The sequence below is a fragment of the Staurois parvus genome, unplaced genomic scaffold, assembly GCF_062004578.1.
Source record: "Staurois parvus isolate SC_StPar_1 unplaced genomic scaffold, SC_StPar_1.0 ptg000287l, whole genome shotgun sequence".
In the NCBI taxonomy this organism is placed as follows: Eukaryota; Metazoa; Chordata; class Amphibia; order Anura; family Ranidae; genus Staurois; species Staurois parvus.
Window position 1 is genome coordinate 26887621 of NW_028318083.1, and position 24587 is coordinate 26912207.

Below are 24587 nucleotides of genomic sequence, written 5' to 3' on the forward strand. Positions count from 1 at the left end.
GTCCGTAGGCATTTTACCACAGTGCACAGGTAGGCACCACATGTCAATGCACATCAGCTCAACGTACTGCTGTGCGCAGCCATGTGTCACTGTATGCACTTCAAATAAAAGTAACAACAACAAAAATACACTTGAAAACTGTCCACACTCTAAAACTGAGCATTTTGTGTGCAGGCAGTGTGAAAGGGCCTTTAGGCATTGCAATTATTATTATAATTATTATAATACAGTATTTATAAAGCGCCAACAGTTCGCGCAGTGCTGTACATTACAATGGGAGACAATACATGCGACAGTACAATAATAATACAATGCGATACACGTGGGATTCGAGGGCCCTGCTCCTTGGAGCTTACAATCTAGGAGGGAGGGGATAGTGGTACAGGAGGAAAAGCTGTGGGGGATGGAGTGGTAGGAAGAGTGGAGGAGGTCGGCAATTAGCAGGGGGTGGGGTAGGCTTCCCTGAAGAGGTGGGTTTTCAGGGTGCGCCTAAACGAGAGGAGAGTAGGTGATAGCCTGATAGATTGGGGTAGGGAGTTCCAGAGGATGGGTGACATCTTGGAGAAGTCCTGGAGGCGGGCATGGGAGGAGGAGACCATGAACTAGAGAGAAGGAGGTCTTGTGAGGAGCGGAGAGTGCGTTTTGGGTGGTATTTGGATAGTAGGTCGGTGATGTAGTTTGTGGCATTATGATGGACAGCTGTGTACGTCAGTGTTAGGATTTTGAATTTGATCCGTTGGGCAATCGGCAGCCAGTGGAGGGCTTGGCAGGGGGGGTGGTAGAAACGGAGCAGTTGGTGAGGTGGATGAGTCTGGCTGCCGTATTCAGGATCAACTGAAGCGGGGATAGCCTGTAGCGAGGCAGGCCAGTGAGGAGGGCGTTGCAGTAATCGAGTCGTGATATGATGAGGGAGTGGATGAGCTGCTTAGTGGTTTCTGGGGTTAGGAACGTGCGTATTTTGGCGATGTTGCGGAGGTGGAGTCTGTATGAGTTTGTTAGTGATTGGACTTGGGGCTGGAAGGATAGATTGGAGTCAAGAATGACACCAAGTACTCTGGCCTGCGGGGCGGGCCTGATGGTGGCATTGTTGGACGTGATGGAGAAGTCAGTAGGGGGTGATGTGCGGGCTGGGCGGAAGACTAGGAGCTTGGTTTTGGAGAGGTTCAGTTTAAGGAAGTGGAGCGACATCCAATCTGATATGTCGTTCAGTAGGCTTGTGATTCGGGCGGAGACTGAGGGGGTGAGGCGAGGGGTCGAGAGATAGATTTGCGTGTTGTCGGCATAGAGGTGGTAGTTGAAGCCCTGAGAATGTATGAGTTAGCCAAGGGAGGAGGTGTAGATGGAGAAGAGAAGGGGCCCTAGGACAGAGCCTTGAGGGACCCCAACAGAGAGGGGGAGTGAGGGGGAGGAGTTTGCAATTATGAAAACTGTATCCTTATTATTACATTAAAAAAGCTAATAAAAATAGATACCAAAGTTATGTCTTCAGCTTTATATGTCTTCCATTGAAATAAACAGAAATGCATCAAAATGCATGTCAATGTATGCGCTGAGATGCACACCACCATGAAAGATGACACACGCGTTGATGTGTTTTCAATGGAAAACCCATTGATGGGAAAAAAGCATAGGTGTGAATTCAGCCTAAAGTTAGGTTTGTAGTTAGTGTCTTTCAGCCTACAAGCACCTGCTGTGTGTTTACAGAGAAGGCTGTCAGTCTATCACATTACACATGCATTGCTGTTTGCCTTTAAATAAAGTTGTACCAACCTCACTCTATAGCAGAAAGGTGGTCTGTATAGCTAGTCCCACCTTTCTTCTTTATATGTTAGCCTCTATTCATTACATGTACTGCTGGAGCCATTATGCTTTATTTGACCTATGTGATATTCATCTGTTATGATCTACTTGCGTTTTGGATTAAAGCTTTCTATGATCTGCAAGATGTTATTTGGATTGAGTCACTGTCTGCTAATTATACTAAGACTGCAAATACAACTATCTTGCCACAACCAAATCAGTTATCAAGGTCACACTTCAGCTTGGTCTTGGGCACTGTGAAGTGGTAAGGGACACCCTCACCCCTCAAACACATTTAAACTACATATGCCTTGCAGAAACCAGCAATTAATATCCCCCACACTGGATTCTTACAAAAATAAAAGATTTACAGTATATGACTGTTATATTATATGTATTTCACAGTACAAGAATATGGGGCATTCTATGTACACAGCACTGCACAGAACCAATTATATGGTAAGTGTTATGACCGCAAACATGAACGTAGACCAGAAAAGTGATTCCCCAGTCCCCTGATAAAACTGTAAAAAAATTATAGAAATTGAAGAAAAAAAACACAAAATACCCCCCCCCCCCCACACACACACACACACACACATAGTGGTAACACACGTTACTAGTGGGTACAGCACCAACATACCAGTGGCCCATTCACACCAGCACACCTGCGTTATGGTGCGCATAATGTGCGTGGTGATCTGCATTGTGTTGTGGCACACCGTGTTACAATACAATATATGCCCGCATCAATTTATTGCAACGCACACATTAACACAACGCAATCCGTCATTATCAAACGCATAGGTGTGAGGCCAAACTTCAGATTTTAGCATAAATTGTACATTTACAGTTTTTCTTACCTTCAATTTTCAACATTTTGCAAAAAGGCAAAATGGAAAAAGACTTTTAATTACTCAATACAGTTTTGCCTTCTAGATTTAGTAGCAATTTTGTAAGTTATGTTGTGTTTGTGTCCGCTACATGTGGATTTGACTCTTTTTCTATGGCTATAATGGAGGGTGGTGTTTGGCATCCTATACAATATTTTTTTATATAGTGATAACCCATTTGGTTTTCTTCTTTTATAATTTATTTAATAAAGACGTATGAGGCTGCTCAGGTTATACAGGTGTACAAATACTGCTAAAAGATACTATATTTATTTTTGCTATATTTCACTGTATAAGTATTGTATTTTCATTGTATAAGTACAGTGTGCCATCCTGTGTCTTTGTGGCCATGTCCCTGGTTGTAGTATGGTTTTGGGGGGCCTTGGTGTTGGCTTGGTGGGCGCAGGGGCAAAAACATTTTTAAGACAGTAGGGTGCCACTGTTGCCTCAGAGTCTAATTTGGCTGGTTGCATGCATACCTCTGGTGCCCAGGGGTCACAGTGGCGATGCAGCTTTCCATCTGATTGCAAGATGGTGGTGGCCTTGTGGTGAGCATGCTCCCTGAGGTGGTAGCGGCCATATTTAACCTGCTTGGACACCGCTTGCATTCCTGGTAGTGTCTTGCCACCTGTGACCAAATTCGGGATATATGTCAGGGGGCAGCTCAGCCCATTCATTTAGGCTCCCCTGTCCTACAATGCAATTAAGCTGTGACCTATGCTAAGGTCATTTGGCTTCCAGCTCATGTATCTGTATATTTGAGGTAGGCTATGGTTGCCATATTTGCTGTACTGTAAATGTGGCTGTGATTGTGCATATCTAGATTATATTATATTGTCTTTTTACTCTGCAGACTCTTGTGTTTTATGGAGGCGACAATGCTATAGCAAGAGAATATTTGGAGATCCAAGTTATGGATTGTTTAGCATTCCTAAAAGACATATGAGTTATTTGGTCTAAAGTTTATACAGTGATATACTGAGGTGTGTTGTGAGCCTCTACATTAGTTTGGCTATAAATAAGCTTAGGACAAGATATGCCAGGATTGTACAGTGGCTAAAATTATTATTTGATCCCCTTCAGATTTTGTAAGTTTGCCCGCTGACAAAGAAATTAAAGGTCTATCATTTTTATCATAGGTGTATTTTAAATGATAGAGACAGAATGTCAATCAAAAATCCAGAAAAAAATCCACTTGATACAAATGTTATAAATTGAGTAGCAGGTCAGTGAGTAAAATAAGCATTTGATCCCCAAGAAAACATGACTTAGTATTTGGTGGAGAAACCAGTGAATGTTCGCCTGGGATTTTGTCTTTGCACCACCTGAGACTAAGCTCTGAGTAGTTAAGTATGAAAAATTTACAGTGTGAAGTAAATACATTCCAAACATAGCCACTGTTTTTACAGTAATGGTCAGAGGTACAGGGTAACCCTATCTTACCTGTCCACAACACTGGAGCCTATATGAAGGCCACATTTTTCCCATCTCATGAGCATACCCAAAAAGGAGACTTTAGGGTCTGGGTTTCATACGGTGGACCATAGCCCTTGTCCTGTATTGCACCCAGCAGCTGACTACACGCATTGCACAAAGTACTGAGGTGAGCACTCAGGCAGCTTCAGTGTCCAAAGCAGCATTACAATCCATCTCAATGGTGTGGGGTCCAAATATGGCACACAAACGTTTACAGAGCTTGCATCAATCCCGATGCACTGCTTCTACTGTGGTGCCAGAAGACAGTGAAAGAGTTGATTAAAGATTTTACTGAAGAATCCGAAGATACAATTCTTTATAATTCTTTATTTAAAAAAAAGAGTAAGGCAGCACAGTACAGTAAAGGAATATCAGATATTACAATATTTGAGCATCAAAACAGATGAAAGGTGCCAACAGGATAAAGACAAGATCTGCATATATGCAGAAATAAAAACAGGTATACAAAATACCCTAAGAAATCAAAAACAAAGGCAGTAAAATGTCACAAGCTTTCTTATATAGAAATGAAAAAATATTTGCACAGAATTTGTACCATTTGCTTTCACTATTTTTAAAACTGTAAAACCACACAACAGGGAGAAAACAAGCTCAAACCTAAAAGTCATCCAACAGGGCTAAGTGGGAGGGCAAAAATAATATGGGCCTGAGTCAAGAAAGTGTTGAGGGGCAAGGTGAAAAGGTGGAGATGTGGCATGCCCACATTCTCTGCAGTAGAAACAACAGGGGTTGCAAAAGGAAGGAAGTAGAGTGTAAGAAATGAAATACGAAGAAGAAAAAAAAAAAGACCACAGGTGGAAAGTAGAGGAAGGGACAGGGAGGAGAAGAGGAGGGTGAGCCCAGATGGGGAGCATCCACTAATGCAAGCCAATAGCTTCTCCAGTATCCAAAGCCCGGTTGCCCAGTAGCAAGGTGATAGGGTTATGTAGATAAACCCACAGCAAGAGCATTTTCATATTCCTGTGAGGGAGTGAAATCTAACTAATAAAACCATGTCTTTCTAAATGTCTCACATTTCTGGTCACAGGTGGTAATAAGGTTTTTATAGTGTATATATCTTCAACTTTGAAGAACCGCAAAGCTAATGAAGGGGGTGAGGTTTGTTTCTATTTGAGCGGAATACATACACTAGCCGCATTGATCAAGTGAATCAAAATGGAGTATTTGTAATGTCTCCTAGAAAATGTCATATTCTCCTATGCATAGGTAAGGTGGATCCAAAACCGTTCTCCTATGTGGGTACAGGAAAATCATTGATCAGATCAAAATAAGCCTTGCTTCTCTCTTAAATGACTGGGGTAGTCAAAAACATAACTGTGAAAAGACAAAGAGCGCACCGGCCTAGTGTATTATCCCAAGGAGAGTTTATTAAAAAGCTGATAAAAGTTATATTCACAAACAGTGTATAAAAGCTTGCATATTCAAGTAATGGTTAGTGGGATATGAGACCCAGTGGTCCCTCCAAAACCAGACAGATGTTGTCCAGGAACCCAAAACCGGATGGCTGACGTGTTTCGAGGGAAACCTTTTTCAGAGCAAGAAAGACAGGATCCTTTCCATCACCTTAAATCATCTATTGTTTGTGGCATGATCACCAGTGGCCCCCACCTACGCCCCACCTCCGTGGGGAGGGGCAATTTACTAGGAACCTCAAAACATACCTTGAATCATATCTTAAATTATGGGTCACATGTGCAAGGGACAGAAAGGATGGTAAAACAAAAATTACAATTTGATCTACATTATATGTGCAACCACCACAACTTAGATGACACATTCCAGAGGCTTTGTTTTGTCTCTAAGCCACAAAAAATATATTATGTTATAGGTGATCATGTGTACTCACAGAACATGAAAACTGCCATAATAGTTGCTAAGTGAGCCGGTAATGTAAGTCAAAGAATAAAAGGATAAAACTAAAAAGGCAATTCATTCTGGCAGGACGCTATGTAGACTTGACGTTGACCCTCTCCTTTCTTGTACATCTAGAGTGTCTCACTTTGGTCACAACACCAACTTTGTCATTTAGAGATCATAGTATCAGGATCCTTGTTATTACTAGTTGTAATTTCTTTGTTTTCTAATGAGAATACCCAATTGTTATTTTTAATTTTGTCTTCATCTCTACATGCCAGGGGTATCTTGACTTCGTGGAATTTATACTTTTATGTGGATGTTTTCACACTAAATTTGAGTTGTATATATATATATATTTATATATTTTATATAACTTTATACAGTGCCTTGAAAAAGTATTCGTGCCCCTTGAAATTTTTCACATTTTGTCATGTTACAGCCAAAAACATAAAGTATTTTATTGGGATTTTATGTGATAGATCAGTCCAAATTGGCACCCTCAGAGGTTTGTTAGAAAACATTAGTGAACAAAAGGCCAAGAAAAACACCAGACAGGTCAGGGATAAAATTGTTGGGAAGTTTAAAGCAGGGTTAGGTTATAAAAAATATCCCAAGTTTGGAACATCTCACGGAGCACTGTTCAATCCATCCTCCGAAAATGGAAAGAGTATGGCACAACTGCAAACCTACCAAGACATGGCCGTCCACCTAAACTAACAGGCTGGGCAAGGAAAGCATTAATCAGAGAAGCAGCCAAGAGGCCCATGGTAACTCTGGAGGAGCTGCAGAGATCCACAGCTCAGGTGGGAGAATCTGTGCACAGGACAACTATTAGTCGTGCACGCCACAAATCTGGCCTTTATGGAAGAGTGCCAAGAAGAAAGCCATTGTTGAAAGAAAGCCATAAGAAGTCCCATTTGCTATTTGCAAGAAGCCATGTGGGGACACAGCAAACAAGAAGAAGGTGCTCTGGTCGGATGAGACCAAAACTGAACTTTTTGACCTAAAAGAAAAACGCTATGTGTGGCAGAAAACTAACACTGTACATCACCCTGAACACACCATCCCCGCCGAGAAACATGGTGGTGGCAGCATCATGTTGTGGGGATGCTATTCTTTATGGAAGAGTGGCAAGAAGAAAGCCATTGTTGAAATAAAGCTATTAGAAGTCCAGTTTGCAATTGGGGCTGAATTCAAATGCATGCCACACTTTTCAGATATTTATTTGTAAAAAAAATTGGAAAACCATTTATCATTTTCCTTGCACTTCAAACTTATATGCCACTTTGTGTTGGTCTATCACATAAAATCCTAATAAAATACATTTACGTTTTTGGTTGTAACATGAAAAAATGTGATATGAAGTTTTTCAAGGCACTGTATATAGTGTTTATCAAATTGTAGTTTTTGTTTTCCTGGAATAATGCACTGGGTCGATGGGCTCTCTGTTTTTCTTTTCATAGTAATATCTCCAAGATATGTGATTCAGGTGCCCCTGCCCTTCTCATCAACTTGAGACAAAGGACAGGTCAATCTGACACCGTGCTGTCACTTATGTAACGATGCCATACTCAGCTGCACAAAGATTTTCCAGCTCACAGGACCACAATCTACGTGCCGCAGCCTGAGAGCGATTGCCCCTGGGTTAAGTTAACTAAGCAATTAACTCTTTAAGTTACCTCCACCGCCTTTTGACTGAGATGGAGGAAACTCATAATCTTATCAAGAACAACTATGAAAAATACCATCTGTACACATACTGTCTCCACAGACAGGTATATTCAGAGATGTGTCATATACAGTAGCAGTCTTCACAAGACAGGGATTCTTTTGTTTGCATTAAAAGTCTTAGGAGCAGTTTTTACACTTTTCAAAATAGGGTTTAATAATGAAAAGGTCGAAATGATGCAAATATATTATTTAAAGAAAAAAAGGATTACAAAGAAATAAAGAAACCACAAAGCAACTGAGAATTAAAAAGGATTTGAAAATGAAGAATACTGCAAAGTCCTTGGTTTTAGCAGAGTTCAGTCAATAAGCAAGGTGTTGTCGGCTCTCATAACTTGACAGATGTTCTTTGCTGGATGGTAAAACGAGATCTTGCCAACGGGTCCTGCCATTCCCTTTTCCTGTGGTATCAAAGGGGTGTTGAAAGAGACCATCTTAGCAATTATCCGGTTTAAGGGGTGCTGGGAAGTCACCACGTTTATTGCCAAGTCCCAAACTCATTTTCTTATAGGCATTCATATTTTTGAATACCTACTGTTTACAGTCTGCTACCATGCAGATTATTATCCAGCATGAAATTAGCTTCAAAATTAATATAGATATAGCAGGTCTCGACTATATATTTTTCATAGGAAGGGTGTGGGGGCCTGATCTAATCCAGTACCTCTTAGCATAATGATGTCTGGGTTCAAAATGCTCCCCAATACCTGAGGGAGGTAAATATGTCTATATTCTGCTGTGCTGTGATGATTTCATGAGTTATGAAATATGCTGAAGTTTTAAAATCTTGGCTATAAGCCGTCTATCAGAAATGTGTATTCCAGTAATGTATTTATGACCCACGGTCTCCTAGGTCTCCAGATTGTTCAAGCTTGCGAGAGTGACAGATTTATTAGGGTTTTCAGACTGGATTGGGGGACTGGGCTAATGGAGAGGTCTGTGTGTCTGATCAATGGATTGATAACAAGGTCCTGGCATCAGTTAACAGTTTGTGTATTGTATAAACTGGGGGGATGGAGGTCACTGGGCTATGCCTTCCTATGACAAAATGGCATATGAGACGTGTGACATGACAAAATGTCTGCTACACACTATTTGTGTGCTCAGTACACACGACCATTACAATCAACAATCCCAGAATATGTACCCTCCTCTTTCCTACAATGCCAACAGATCAGAAAAATTTGTAGAAAGCACCTGTGTAGGACTGTGGGTATTCTACACCAGGGTTTCTCAACCTTTTTTCAATCAAGGCACCTTTTCAAATTATGGACAGTCTTGAGACACCCCATTCTAAAATGGGGTGCCTCGGAGTGCGCATGCGCGGCCGCCGGGATCGGATGTCCCGGCATTAGCTCCGCACATCTCCGGCACTGACAGCAGCCCATAAAAGGGCATAGTGCCGCTTCACCCCCGGGGCCCCCCCCTGCCTATCTCCGGATCTCGGGCACCTGTCAATTTGCCCGGCAAGTCGGCGATTAAGAGCCGTGGAGGCTCCCAGCTGCGGCTCCCTGCGGGGACTGGGAGGACCAAGATGGCGGCCGGATCGGCGCCCGCGGCTCATGGGGTCTCCTCTGCCTCTCCTACAGCAGCACCTCTCCCTCGGAGAGAGAAGATGGGCTCCTCGTCCCACGCTGGGCCAGGGAGGACTACAGCAGCATCGCTAGGTGGGGTGAGTGACTTCCTGCAGCCCCCCCAGTCATCCTCCAGCCCTGTGCCACTAGAGTCCCAGGCTTCGGCCTGTCCATTGAGCCGTGACTCCCCTGCATCCTCGCCCTTGAGCAGCGACATAGCTGCCATTTTTTCAAGCCAGCCTAGCGGTCCAGATCCCGCTGATGATAGCCCGGCTTCCTCGCCAACGATTCCTCCTGACCCGCCTCTATACTCTTGTGATGCGACTTTGATAGCTCGATTCGCAGATTTGCTGCAACGCGAATTAGACAGAGCTACCTCAAAATTGGCGGCGGATTTAAAGCAGGATTTTCAGGCCTTGGGCCACCGTTTAGACTGTATTGAGGCTAAAGTTGATGCGACAGTCCAAAGTATCTCCCAAAATTCTAACATGATCACCGACTTGCAAGATCGCCTGGAGGAGGCGTATTCTAAAATTGATGACCTGGAGAATCGGGCTAGGCGATACAATTTTCGCATTCGAGGTCTTCCTGAGTCGGTTAAGGAGCTTACTAGCTGCGCACATACCCTCATGCGGTCCGCTATGCCTGCAATTGATGATCTTCATCTTGAGATTGATCGCATTCACCGGGCATTGATCCCGCCCCGGCAAGGGGGGCCTCCTAGAGATATCATCGTCAAGCCTCATTTTTTTCAGGTTAAGGAAGCGGTTATGCGGTTTGGCAGGGAGAATCCGGATATAGAGCTTGCAGGACACAGGGTACAAATCTTTGCTGATGTTTCGTCGGCCACTATCCAGAGGCGGCGCTCCCTCAAGCCACTTCTTTCTCACTTGCTTCAAAAGGGCATTAAATATCGTTGGGCCTACCCTTTTCGTCTGCAGTTCACTCTTAATGGAAAGTCCTATGGGTTTACTACATTCCAGGATGGCGAGGAGTTGCTGCTTCAGCTGGGTATTATATCTCGCAGTCCGACGTCCCATTCTCCCACGGGATCGGCTTCTCGACCTCCGCCGCTCCAGCCTTTGTGGACTACTCCATCATCTAAGAAGAAGGGGTCCCGGAATCCGCCCGGGTGGACTTCTTGAACTTTTGTGTTCTTTTGGGGACTTTTCGCTGGAATATGTTCGTTGATGGCGGCCTTTCTGTGGCTCTTCGGAGCATTGGCCGCTGTTGTTATATTGGTTTGGGGGGATGGGCTGGGGGTGGGACTTAGGATGTTAATTACATTTGTTTGCTGAATATCATTTCAGTGGCTCTAATTGCTTTGTTTTTTTGTTTAATGCACTGTGCGTTTGATTTATTGTTATTGGGTTGTAACTGCTGTTAGTGCCGGAGAGTGTCTTTGCGCTCTCCCTGATTGGAAGACTCTTCCCCGGGAATGTTTCTCTGGGCAGACCTATTCCACCGCAGTGCTATTGCTCTGTACTTCCTGGTACATTGTTTCCTTCATTTTCTGATACTGTTTTGTGTACCGCGGTCACTTGGCATTTGGACTTTTGTGATCCGAATGTTCTCTTTTCTTTTTTCTGTTTTTTTCTGTCTTTTTTCTTTTTGTTGTTTTCTGATTTTTTGGGGGGTCAGCTGGCGACATTTAGGGACTTATAGGGATCTTCTTACTTTTAAGGAACGAGGGGTCTTTGTTCTGCTTAGTTCCATAATTATTTGTCATGTCTTCCGTACGGTCCACTAGCGGAGAAATTCGCTTCCTTTCTCATAATGTTCAGGGGTTCAATTCCCCATCCAAACGTATACAGGCTTTCAGCTCATACTACTCCCTTGGGGCGGATATAGTTGCCTTACAGGAGACTCATTTTCCACCCTCCTTCTCTCCACGTTATATTCATAAAAATTACCCTCTCTGCTTTTTTGCTAATGCCACAGAGAAAAAGCGGGGGGTGGCCCTTTGCTTTTCTCGCCGAGTGTCCTTTGTTGACTCTAAAATTATCCGGGACAAGGAGGGGAGATATCTTTTGGTGAAAGGCCACTTGGGAGGCGACCTTATCACTTTTATAATTTATTATACCCCCAATACCAATCAGGTTGAATTTTTCCAATCTTTGCTAAGCACTCTGGTAGGTGAATTTGAGGGTGACGTTATTCTAGCTGGTGACTCTAATTTAGCATTGGATCAGGTTCTGGATCGTTCCCAAACCGCCACGCTTCAACCTCCTTCTAGACGGAGCCGTAAATTGGCTCAACTTTTATATCGCTATGATCTTATTGATGCATGGAGGGAGGCTAATCCTACTTCCCGAGACTACTCCCACTACTCCAGGGCTCATGATAGTTATTCTCGCATTGACCATATTTTTCTTCATACATATTCACTCCCCAAACTTGTCACTGCTAAAATCTTTTCCACGCCCTGGTCTGACCACGACCCAGTTTCTATCACCTTTTCGTCCGAGACTCTTGGTAAGACGGCTTTTCATTGGCGTCTTAATGACTCTATTTTGGGTAATCCATCTCATTGTCGGGAAATTTCATCGCACCTACAAATGTTTTTTGATTTTAATAAAGCAGAGGACACGAACCCGGCGATTAATTGGGCAGCTCATAAGGCCTCAGTCAGGGGCTATATTATTCAACTCTCTTCTCGTTTAAAAAAAGCCCGAACTGACCTACTTGCTACTAAAACTCAGTTATATATTGACCTGGTTGCTCAACATAAACAACATCCCAGTTCTGATTTGTTACTTAAACTTGACCAGGCCCGACTGGAACTTAATTTATGTCTTACTACCACTGCGGATAAACAACTTCGTTGGTCTAATCATAAATTCTTTACGTGGAGGGACAGACCTGGCACCTTGTTGGCACGCAAGCTGACTCCTAGACACTCCCAGACGGCCCTCCCCAAGCTCAGACTGGACAATGGTTCGTTATCCCAGGACCCGGGTAAGATCCTCCACAAATTTCAGTCTTTTTACTCTCAGCTTTATAGTTCGCCCACGGGGGGCTGTTCTTCTTCCTCTCTGGAGGCTTTTTTGGAGTCTATCTCCTTTTCCCCCCTCCAGGAGGCACATAGGGAGCTAATGGAACAACCTATCTCCTGTGAAGAGGTTGGGAATGCGGTGAAATCCCTGGCCTCTCACAAGGCCCCGGGACCGGATGGTCTTCCTAATACTTACTATAAAGCTTTCCCGGACATTCTGATACCCCATATGGCCCTGTACTTTAATTATTTGCGGGAGGGGGGTGTGGTTCTCCCAGAGGAAAATAAGGCATTCATTAGTGTCATTCCCAAGCCTTTCAAGGATGCCGCTATGGTCTCCAATTACCGGCCTATTTCTTTAATTAATTGTGATTTAAAGATTCTTACTAAAATCCTGGCCTTACGGCTCCATAACTTCTTGGCCTTATACATTCATGATGACCAATCAGGATTCATAAGTGGTCGACAAACATCGGACCAAATTAGGCGGACTATAGCTTTGCTGTCAGCTGTGCAGTCCAATTGGGATGGATCGTCGCAAAGGGATATTTTTCTACTGTCACTGGATATTCAGAAGGCATTCGACAGTCTGTCCTGGGATTATTTGTTTAAAACGTTGGACAGGTTTGGGTTTGGCCCTTATTTTACGACGTTGTTGCGGGCCCTCTATTCTACCCCGTCAGCTCAGGTATCCATTCGTGGACATAAATCAGTTCCTTTTTCGATAGAGCGAGGAACTAGACAGGGATGTCCTCTTTCTCCGTTGCTCTTTGCATTGGCGATGGAACCTCTTGCGATTGCTATTCGCGCTGATTCCTCTATATCGGGTGTTATCTGTGGTCAAAGGGTTCATAAATGTGCCCTATTTGCCGATGATGTTCTTATGTATATATCTGATCCTCGAACGTCTCTACCTGGTTTCTTCCATCTGTTTCATCATTTTTCTGAGGTCTCCGGTCTTACGCTCAACTCCTCTAAAACTGTGGCTTTGAATATCTCTTTACCCGATTCAGAGGTTCGCTACTGCCGGGAAAACTTTGCTTTTCAGTGGGCTCCTGGTTCTCTCCCCTATCTGGGGATTCTTCTTACGAAATCTGTATCGACGCTATACCAGGCCAACTATATCCCGCTTTTCAAGCGACTTAAGAATGACTTATTAGCCTGGCAGGATCTTTCTCTTTCCTGGTTCGGTAGAATTAATTCTATTAAAATGACCTTCCTACCTAGATTATTATACTATTTTAGGACGTTACCAATTCTGATTCCCAAACGAGAACTAGTCTTCCTGCAGGCTGCAGTCTCCAGATTTGTTTGGAGGGGAAAGCGCCCTAGGCTGAACAAATCTACCTTGTTTTCTTTGAAGAGGCATGGTGGTTTGGGACTCCCTAATCTTTTCGCATATTTTCAGGCGGCCCAAATAGCACAACTATCTTGTACTACGGCCAGGGGATATGTCCCCCAATGGGTTGGGATTGAGGCTCTTTCGTGCCGTCCATATGCTATTGGTACTCTCATGTGGCTTCCCAATAGATTGCGCCCTCCTATTTTGTGTCCTACTCTATCTTATTCATTGTCAGTGTGGGATAGATGGCGAGCTCGTAAACCTTTTTTCTCTCCGCATACTCCGTTGGCTCCGGTGTTTGGTAATCCTGAGTTTGTTCCGGGTTTGTCTTTCGCGGGGTTCCAATGGTGGATTAATAAGGGTTTGCTACGTATTGGTGATTATTTAGATGGGGTTCGCCCTCGGTCTCGTCAGTATTTTGTGAATTTTTGTGGGATGCCTCGTGGAGAGATATTTCGTTACCATCAACTTCGCTCTTTTATTGATAGCAAACTTAGACTACTCACAGAACCTTGTGCGCTTACTTCCCTCGAGGTCTCCTGTGGGGCGAGTGGGGTAATGCGGGGTCGCTTGTCCATTGTTTATGCTTTGTTGGTTGATCCTCTAACAAAATTGTCTTACATGACTTTATGGGAACGGGATTTAAATAGTTCATTGGATTTGGATACCTGGCGGACGGCGGCCTATGCCTTATCGAAGATTTCGATTAACACTGATCTTGTTGAATCTAATTACAAGACGCTACTTCGGTGGTATTTGGTCCCTGCTCGCCTAGCCATTATGTATCCTTCCGTTTCTTCTGCCTGTTTCCGACGCTGTGGTCAAGAGGGTACTATGTTCCATGTCTGGTGGAAATGCCCAGTCGTGAGTAGGTTCTGGATCCGCATATTTAATTTTCTTTACTCAGTGACAGGAATTAATATCCGTAGATCGCCGGAAGTAGCCTTGTTTAATATACTACCCTCTGATGTTCCCAAAAGATCGATTAAAATAATTGTATATATCTTATTGGCGGCTCGCATTACTATAGCTAGGAGTTGGAAGCAATCTTTGATCCCGCTGGATAGGGTGAAACAAAAACTGAACTGGATAATGGTTAATGATAAACTGACGAGTATCGTCTCTGATGATGTGTCCAGATTTGAGAGGACTTGGGATCCTTGGATTGCTTATATTACTGTATCGTGAGTGTCTGGCAGCTGACCCCCATTCCTTTCTCTATTTTTCCTCTTTTTTTCTCTTTTCCTACTATTTGTTAAACATTTTTATTTTTCTTTGTTATTTTTGGTCTATTTTGCTATAATTGTTGTTTATTGATCTTTGAAACTTGTATATTTTGATGGCTTTGACTTTTTTCATGTGCATTGTAATGCTATTATCTGCTAAATTTTTTTTTTTTTTTTTTTTTACCTACCAGTATTATGTTTATGATTCTGAATCTGGTTCCATTTTGTTGGTGGGCCCTTTCTTTTTTTTTTTTTCTTTTATTGTTAGCCATCTTGTTTTAATATGTTTATTTCTCAATAAAAATATTGAAATATAAAATGGGGTGCCTCAAGACTGTCCATAATTTTAAAAGGGCACCCATTCTAAAATGTGAAAAACTATTCTAATAGTTTTATATAATGCAGTAACACATGTAGGACACCCAACATTAGAGGGGATTTAATTATTTTCCAAAGCACAATTTTGCACAATGGTACTGACTAGTATTCCAGTGTTTCTCTTCTCCCTCAGTTTTTCTCCATCACTGAGCTAATGTGACCTCAGCACTGATGGAGAGTGGCAGGGAAGGGTCAAACAAGGATGCTCTGCTGGCAGCTGATATCCTCCTTATCAACTGATGATGTCATGGGTTGTCAGGATGCCGGCGGCTAGAAGGTTGTAATGGTGCACAATGAAAACCTGTGGCTTTGTGTTAACTAAAAAGAAGGCTTGTTGCATCTGCTGGCTTGTATACAAGTTTTGGGAAATTTGCAGACATTTTGCCAAGGCATCCCTGAAGATACCTCAAGGCACCCTGGTTGAGAAAGGCTGCTCTACACCATCTCTATACCATCGTAATAAGATTTTAAATCTAACTCCTGTATATTTTTCGCTATGGATGACATTTCGGCGAAATATAGAAAGTTATCTCTTTGAGCTCTTGTAAGAGACAGCCCAAAATCTTGCTCCCATTTGTGAAGCTATGAAAGGACAAATCCTGATGATGATTGCAAGGGCATGGAGGGCCGTACACCATTATGAAGGAGCATAATTTTGCACCCGAGAGTCACAGCTGTCTATGCACATATGAGCAGTTATAAGTGTACAGTGTTGAATGAGTGGCCTTGGACAAATACTGTCTGTGTCCAGGGCAGCTCATCCAATCCTGTATACTTGTAACTGCTCAGACATGTGATTACAGACCATACAATCATGGCATCTATCAGCCAGCCATTGATTTGTACAGGGTGCTTGCCACAACTGTACATAAACAAAGATACACTCCTTGTCTGTACCTGTATGCATAAGCCCTAACACTACTATAAAGTACTGAAGCTTTGTATGTTAGAATGGCTTGGTATTCAGGACTTGAAGGCTACTGTAGATATGTGCTAGTATCTCTAGGAGCCTAAGCTTTAGATCTGAAAGGTTTTTTTTTAGCTCACAGGTTTGCTTTAATCTGCAAAAACTTGGGGCAGCCTGCTGTATCCTCAGTCCATTACAACCAGAAAGCAACATCACTCTTCTCGCTCCCACAAAACCCCAGCTCGGAGAGAATGTACAAGATGACACTGGTCTCTGCCTCACCAATTGCCAAGTATCTTTTAAATCATCAAACATACTTCATCATTGCCCGTAAGCTTTACCCACTTTACACAAGCTTGTGTATAAACTAAAAACTGACTGTAGTTCTGTTTTAACTTGAGTAATAATTATGTAGACCTGCTTGGGTGTCTGACTTGCAAGATGCAAAAAAATAAAATACACACACATATATATATATATATATATATATATATATATACACACATATATATATATACATACAGTTGCAAGAAAAAGTATGTGACCCCTTGGGATTATGTGGAGTTTTGCATGAATTGGGCATAAAATGTGCTTTGAACGTCATCTAAGTCACAACAATAGAAGAACATAGTCTGCTGAACATAATACTACACAAACATTAGATGTTGCCATGGTTTAATTGCACATAACATGTAAACATTCACAGTGCAGGGAGGAAAAAGTATGTGAACCGTTGGACTTAATAACTGGTTGACCCTCCTTTGGCAGCAATAACCTCAACCAAACGTTTCCTGTAGTTGCAGATCAGACCTGTTCAAGTGCACATAACATGTAAACATTCACAGTGCAGGGAGGAAAAAGTATGTGAGGCCCTAGCTTAATGACTTCTCCCAGAGCTAATTGGAGCCAGGAGTGAGCCAACCTTGATTCCAATCAGTGTGATGATATTGGATGTGTTGCTGACAGCTGTCCTGACCTTAAAAAACACACAAGTGTTTTGGGTTTACTGGTTTCAAGAAGCACTGTCTAATGTGAACCATGCCTCGCAGAAAAGAGCTCTCAGAAGACCTACAATCAAGAATTGTTGACTTGCATGAAGCTGGAAAGGGTTACAAAAGTATCTCCAAAAGCCTTGATGTTCATGTGTCCACGGTAAGACAGACTGTCTACAAATGGAGAAAGTTTAGCACTGTTGCTACTCTCCCTAGGCGTGGTCGTCCTGTAAAAATGACTGCAAGAGCACAGCGCAGAATGCTGCATGAGGTAAAGAAGAATCCCAGAGTGTCAGCTAAAGACCTACAGAAATCTCTGGCACATGCTAACATTTTTGTTGACACATCTACAATAAGGAAAACATTAAACAAGAATGGAGTACATGGGAGGACACCACGGAGGAAGCCATTGCTGTCCAAAAAGAATATTGCAGCACGTTTGAAGTTTGCAAAAGAGCACCTGGATGTTCCACAGCACTACTGGCAAAATATACTGTGGACAGATGAAACCAAGATTGAGTTGTTTGGGAAGAACACACAACACTATGTGTGGAGAAAAAAAGGCACAGCACACCAACATCAAAACCTCATCCCCACTGTAAAACATGGTGGAGGGAGCATCATGGTTTGGGGCTGCTTTGCTGCCTCAGGGCCTGGACGGATTGTTGCCATTGATGGGAAAATTAATTCCAGAGTTTATCAAGACATTTTGCAGGAAAACGTACGACCATCTGTCCGCCAACTGAAGCTCCGCAGAGGATGGGTGATGCAACAGGACAATGACCCAAAGCATACAAGTAATTCAACAAAACAATGGCTGCAACAGCACAGAATACGCTTTCTGGAGTGGCTCAGTCAGAGTCCTGACCTCAACCCGACTGAAATGCTGTGGCATGACCTTAAGAGAGTGATTCACACCAGACATCCCAAGAATATTGCTACACTGAAACAGTTTTGTGAAGAGGAGCGGTCCATAATTACTCCAGATCGTTGAACAGGTCTGATCTGCAACTACAGGAAACGTTTGGTTGAGGTTATTGCTGCCAAAGGAGGGTCAACCAGTTATTAAGTCCAAAGGTTCACATACTTTTTCCTCCCTGCACTGTGAATGTTTACATGTTATGTGCAATTAAACCATGGCAACATCTAATGTTTGTGTAGTATTATGTTCAGCAGACTGTGTTCTTCTATTGTTGTGACTTAGATGACGTTCAGAGCACATTTTATGCCCAATTCATGCAAAACTCCACGTAATCCCAAGGGGTTCACATACTTTTTCTTGCAACTGTATATATACACACACACACACACACACACAAAAGAAAGGACTCAAAACATCAAGTGATAGCATGAAACCTGTATCTCACAATATGTGGAGTATTTTTTTTTATCATTTATCAAGACATTTACATTCCAAAGATGAGTGGATAAATCTACAGCTAAAGCAGAAAACCCTTTTAATAGTAGCTGTAATTTATTTGTTTCACAGATAAACACCAAGCTAAATTTTAATGCTGAGAAATTATAATGCAGCTGCAGTCTAAACATCAGGCTAATAATAAAAAATGTACAGTAAGTAAAAATTACAAAGCTATCATAAAGCAGTTATTCAAATAATTCAAATGACAGGAAAATGTGCTGTGACTGCAGTACAAGTGACTACTGAATAAAATATTCACTTCTAAGGTGGCAAATCATACAGGTGCAGTTCACATTGCTGCACTGTGCCCAGTTTCCCTTGCTCTGCAGTCAATGCAATATTGTCTCTTGGGCATATTGTGTGTGTATGAAAAATTAGAGAGCATTTACGTACCCGTGTAAAGTTACCTTCAAAACTGTGAATATCCAGTTGTGGCTTCTGAGCATAAACATAAGCATTGATTGAAAATAGATCCTGCAAGAGAGAATAGCTGCAATTAATAAACAATGCAGCTTTATCACTAAATAAAAGTATGTCATAGAAGGCATGACCAAAAACAGCTTGTTCATTTCTGAATATGATACCATTGATTTTTGTTCTTTGTTCATGAAACAAAATCTTCATTTTTTTTTTTTTAGCACAAAATGACACCAGCATGAGAAAGCGTACTACTAAACAGTGTGTTGGGGATAACATTAATATCTGATACCCGAAAACAGATTGATTCCTAAGAGAAACCTTTGCAGAACTCAGTAATATGAGTTTGATGTCTTTTTTCAGAACAAAGGCGTTAGCATGGAAAAGGTCACCTCGTCTTGTTAAAATATGAACTTCATTCATCTACGTCCTCAGCAATGATAAATACTTGCATGCATTTTTCATCTGCATGAATACTCAATTCAACCTTAAATATAGAAAACTCTCTGTTCTTTGATGTTTACATATATAACATAAATGCAATATGTATTATTTAATCTGAAGTTTAATTTGCTTATATTTTGTGTTCCCGGGTTCATCTGTGTATCAACAATCTAATGAAATTAATAAAGAAAATCTTTTGGTCTTCATTACATACCTTATGTTAGACCTGGTGACATCATCACTAGGTCACTGCACTTCCCTATGCAATGTAGACAGATAATGGCTGGTCGAAAGGACCGGCAGAGTGCTACGCATAGCTTCTTCACACCAGAAAGCTATAGGTAATTCCTGCAAGTAATGATGAGCCTCCACAATTGAAAAAAACTGAAACAGGTGGACCAAGCACATTAAGCCTGGGGAGGAAATGGCTAGATGGTGCTAGATATCCTTCAGCCAGAAAAGAAGGCAGGCTTTATCTGACTTGCTGCAGCTTTTAATGCACACTATGAGAAGCTTACAGTGTGCAGTGAAATCAAAGTAAGCAAGTTCAGTACAAGAGAAAAGCCTATACAACTACAGTATGTAAATTAAAAGGTAAGGCTAGACTTCAGCATTAATCACAACGTCTGTTGAAATGTAACCATTATTTAAACCATAAGAAGTGACATACAGTAACAGCACCCTAAAGAATATGCTTAGTAAAATTATTTTTTAGTGTGGGACAGAATAGAGAATTGTTAAAACCGCTTAAGTAAATTATTTGCTTGTGACCCATTAGGGAGCATTTGCGAGATAACCTAACTCTTGCACATTCAAAGGCGTTAATTCGTCCCATCACCCTGGTACTGTGCCGAGAATGTGCTTCTCTGTGTACATTCTAAAGAAGACTGTGATCAGGCAGGTAAGTTTGTTTTATTGCAGAAGAGGCATAGCATGTCTCTTCTGGAAAGCCTACTTACTTACAGTTTTTTTTTACACTTTAGTTGCACAGATAGAGAAAAGATCCTCTAAATTATAGATGCTGCAATATGAAGAAAGGTATAGGGTGCAACTGGCATTTCTCTATATCTGTGCACATCTTAAACTGTTCACCATTTGTTGTAATCTTTCACACGCTGGCTATTCATCACATTCTTGTCTTCTCTATTTAGTTTTCATCAGACCACAAGAAATAATTCATATGAAACTAATACACATGTGGGTGTCCTATATCTTCATCATTCACTTCTTCCCCATCTGTTATCACCTACAATTTAGATAATCCAGGCTATTATGTGCTTTATTGTGAACAGAAAAATAAGAGTCTCCTGGAACAGGGGTAGAACAGAATCCAATACCACACGCATACAATAAAAACAGTTGTCTGGGGTCCAGTCATTTTTTATTAAGCATTTTACCTAAACAGCTCATACAAGAATTAACCAGGTTAACATAAAAACTAGCAACTCCAGTGGAGATTTGTGGAACAAGAACAGGGAATCTGCTCACATGCTGGTATAAAACTTGCTATTAGATGCAACTAATAATAATTTTTGATGTCTAGAAACGTGCAGCAGTAATTAATTTCCCTAGATAATATGAAAAACAAAAATATTGCAGAAGAAAGTACATGATATGAATATATAATGCATATCTGAACAATCTCTTTATTGGTCTGGGTTGTTCAGGAGGGACTGGAGTCCAAGGGCCAATGTAAAAAGGCATAGGACTTTTTCCATAATTTGCTTAGTTGGCATGATACAAACTTTGGGCACAGCCTTGTGCATAATCAAATGCAGCAAATTCAACAACAGTAAAGAAAAAGTTTAAAGAACCCAGAGAAAAAAATCACCCATTAGTACATCCCAAACACTAAACAGTTAATACTATTTTGAAATTCCTTACCATTTAGGAGAAACGTCTAATTGAATTTTCATTAACTCATCTTTGCAATTCAAAGATAACAGCATCTGGTCCTCCAAGGAGGAGGTGTACGAGTGGGGATTACATCATATTCTCTCCTCTCTCTGCAGTAAAAGTAAACTACAGTTCCTATCATCCACAGAGAATTGTAGTGAATGTGGGCAGGTGCACAAGGCCTGTACATGTTGAATGTGTCTGAGAGTCTCTGTCTGCCCACCACTGTTTCCTGGAAAACAGAACTACAGAAGGGATGTGCCAAGACAAGTGGCTGGGAGAATAGGAGACATAGCAGCCACTAGTCTCACAAACAGGAAACCAAAGAGAATTAACGGTTTGATTTGAAGATGAATAGGCTATTTCAGAGCCAGAAGATGGATGACATATTCAGTGAAGGTAGGAAATCAGCAACAAGGACATGTAAATAAGTTTTTACCCAGAGTTCTCCTTTAAAGGACAAGTTCACCTTTTGATCAAAAATAATAAATGCACTTTTTAAAGTAAAAAAATGTGCATTTATTATTTTTGGTTGCAGGAGTCTGTAAAGAACTGCACCAGCGATCAGAAGATCGCTGGTGCCATGAAGGTCTCCTGCAGACCAGTCAGTATATCTGTTTGCCCGTACGGGATGTACAGGCAAGCAGAATAATGACAGGAATATCCAATGAACTACCACAGAACTCCACAGCACCATGGTAGTTCATTGAGAACTACAAGCCAACAGCCGCTAAGGCGATAAGGTTATCAGGACTTGTAGTTCATTAATTCACAGCCGAGTTGATTGTCAGAGTGGAGTGAAGTGTAGAGCCACCAAAGAGGACACTTAAGGAACAGTGGAGCTATTTGCACTGGAAAGGAGGAGGTGGTTATGGACATGCGCTGTGAGAGGAAGGGGGGTAAGGTGGTCAGCCTCTGGTCATGTGATGCTCTACAGACAGTGATCAGCTAATGTTCTGTCCAATCCTTTTTCTGGTCCCTCACTTCTCCATCCTCTTCCTCCCTTCCTGGAGTAAGAACCCTCATGATTCAGGGCAGAGCCCCTCATACCTGCCACAGGTATACTCAGCCCCCTGCTGGGCCACTCCCCCTTAAGACCATAAACACATAGAAGCCAATGCACTACTTACAGCAATACAACCCAGTCATATGTGGGTGCTATTATTTTTTTGCTTATACTTTCTTGAAACATATTTAATCCCTATGCTTCTAGTATTAGTAAATAGATAGGAAAGTATAACATATTTACTTGTTTTAAACCTTTTTTTTTACATGTCTTCAGTTACTTCCTGGTTACCAAACCTAGGAAGATTTATTATTTATTTATTTCAGGTAATTATATAGCGCCATCAATTTACGCAGCGCTTTACATATAAATTGTACATTCACATCTGTCCCTAACCCTCAAGGGGTGTACAATCTAAGGTCCCCAACTTACATTCATACACATACTAGGGCCAATTTAGACAGGAGCCAATTAACCTACCAGCATGTCTTTGGAGTGTGGGAGGAAACCGGAGTACCCAGAGGAAACCCACGCAGGCACAGAGAGAACATGCAAACTCTAGGCAGGAAGATGATGTCATGCATCCCAGGAGTCTTCAGGAGGGGTTTTCCCAGCTAAGCACACACCCGTCTGCATGCCTGAGCTAAGCGCAAATGGACTGATTGTACATAGTACTATATTACTTGGAGCCAGTGACCCTGGAGAATAAAATAGTGGTAGTTGCAATTTTTATTTCACATGGCATTGGCACAATTGTATATCAAAAAGAGCTTTCTGGCAGCAAAAAAAAAGAAATAAAACTGTCTGAGCAGCGGGATAATAGTCCTTCACACAAAAATAATCTTTGTGGCTTACCTCCATCCACAGAGTAGGTCATTCCACCGCACTGTTACTCCAGGACTGTGTGCTCGCCTTTCTTTGAGAGTCAAACACAACGCTTAGCCACTCCGGCCAAAAATGGCTCAGCAGTTTAGGAGCAGACACTGTTCCTCAGTCATGTGTCTTCCTACACATAGCTAACACAGCCACCCCCCCCTCGCTAGGTGAGGGCTACGCCCTTAACATACCTCTCCTCCCAGATGAGGTCATTAACCCTTCGTCTCCTGGGGTGAGAGGTTGAAGACTCATCCCCACCATTAACTTTTAAAGTCTCTAGACTCCAGGGATCCAAAACAAACTAAAAAACACAGGAGAAGCTGCTAACCAATTTCCCCTCTTGTTGGCATTTCCCTAAAATCTCTTAGCTAGGGCTGAGAACCTCTCAAAAAGGACAAAAATAAACGCCCCTCCACGACATATCCTTGGCGCCTTCTACAATATATTTTATATATATATATATATATATATATATACAGTTGCAAGAAAAAGTATGTGAACCCCTTGGGATTACGTGGAGTTTTGCATGAATTGGGCATAAAATGTGCTCTGAACGGCATCTAAGTCACAACAATAGAAGAACACAGTCTGCTGAACATAATACTACACAAATATTAGATGTTGCCATGGTTTAATTGCACATAACATGTAAACATTCACAGTGCAGGGAGGAAAAAGTATGTGAAGCCCTAGCTTAATGACTTCTCCCAGAGATAATTGGAGCCAGGAGTGAGCCAACTTTGACTCCAATCAGTGTGATGATATTGGATGTGTTGCTGACAGCTGTCCTGCCCTTAAAAAACACACACCTGTCTTGGGTTTACTGGTTTCAAGAAGCACTGTCTGATGTGAACCATGCCTCGCAGAAAAGAGCTATCAGAAGACCTACGATCAAGAATTGTTGACTTGCATGAAGCTGGAAAGGGTTACAAAAGTATCTCCTTGAGCCTTGATGTTCATGTGTCCACGGTAAGACAGACTGTCTACAAATGGAGAAAGTTTAGTACTGTTGCTACTCTCCCTAGGCGTGGTCGTCCTGTAAAAATGACTACAAGAGCACAGCGCAGAATGCTGCATGAGGTAAAGAAGAATCCCAGAGTGTCAGCTAAAGACCTACAGAAATCTCTGGCACATGCTAACATTTTTGTTGACACATCTACAATAAGGAAAACATTAAACAAGAATGGGGTACATGGGAGGACACCACGGAGGAAGCCATTGCTGTCCAAAAAGAATATTGCAGCACGTTTGAAGTTTGCAAAAGAGCACCTGGATGTTCCACAGCACTACTGGCAAAATATACTGAGGACAGATGAAACCAAGATTGAGTTGTTTGGGA

At 42.0% G+C, this 24587-nt stretch overlaps 1 protein-coding gene across 2 annotated transcripts in view; it reads right to left on the reverse strand.

Annotated features, from left to right (window-relative positions):
- Positions 1 to 24587, reverse strand: part of ATP9B (ATPase phospholipid transporting 9B) — a 451056-nt gene that overhangs the window by 240345 nt on the left and 186124 nt on the right. For both annotated transcript variants that reach the window (XM_089682349.1, XM_089682348.1), the window contains exon 9: positions 19003 to 19083. In XM_089682349.1, coding sequence (XP_089538475.1) covers positions 19003 to 19083 — 81 coding nt within the window. The remainder of the gene's footprint in view (positions 1 to 19002; positions 19084 to 24587) is intronic.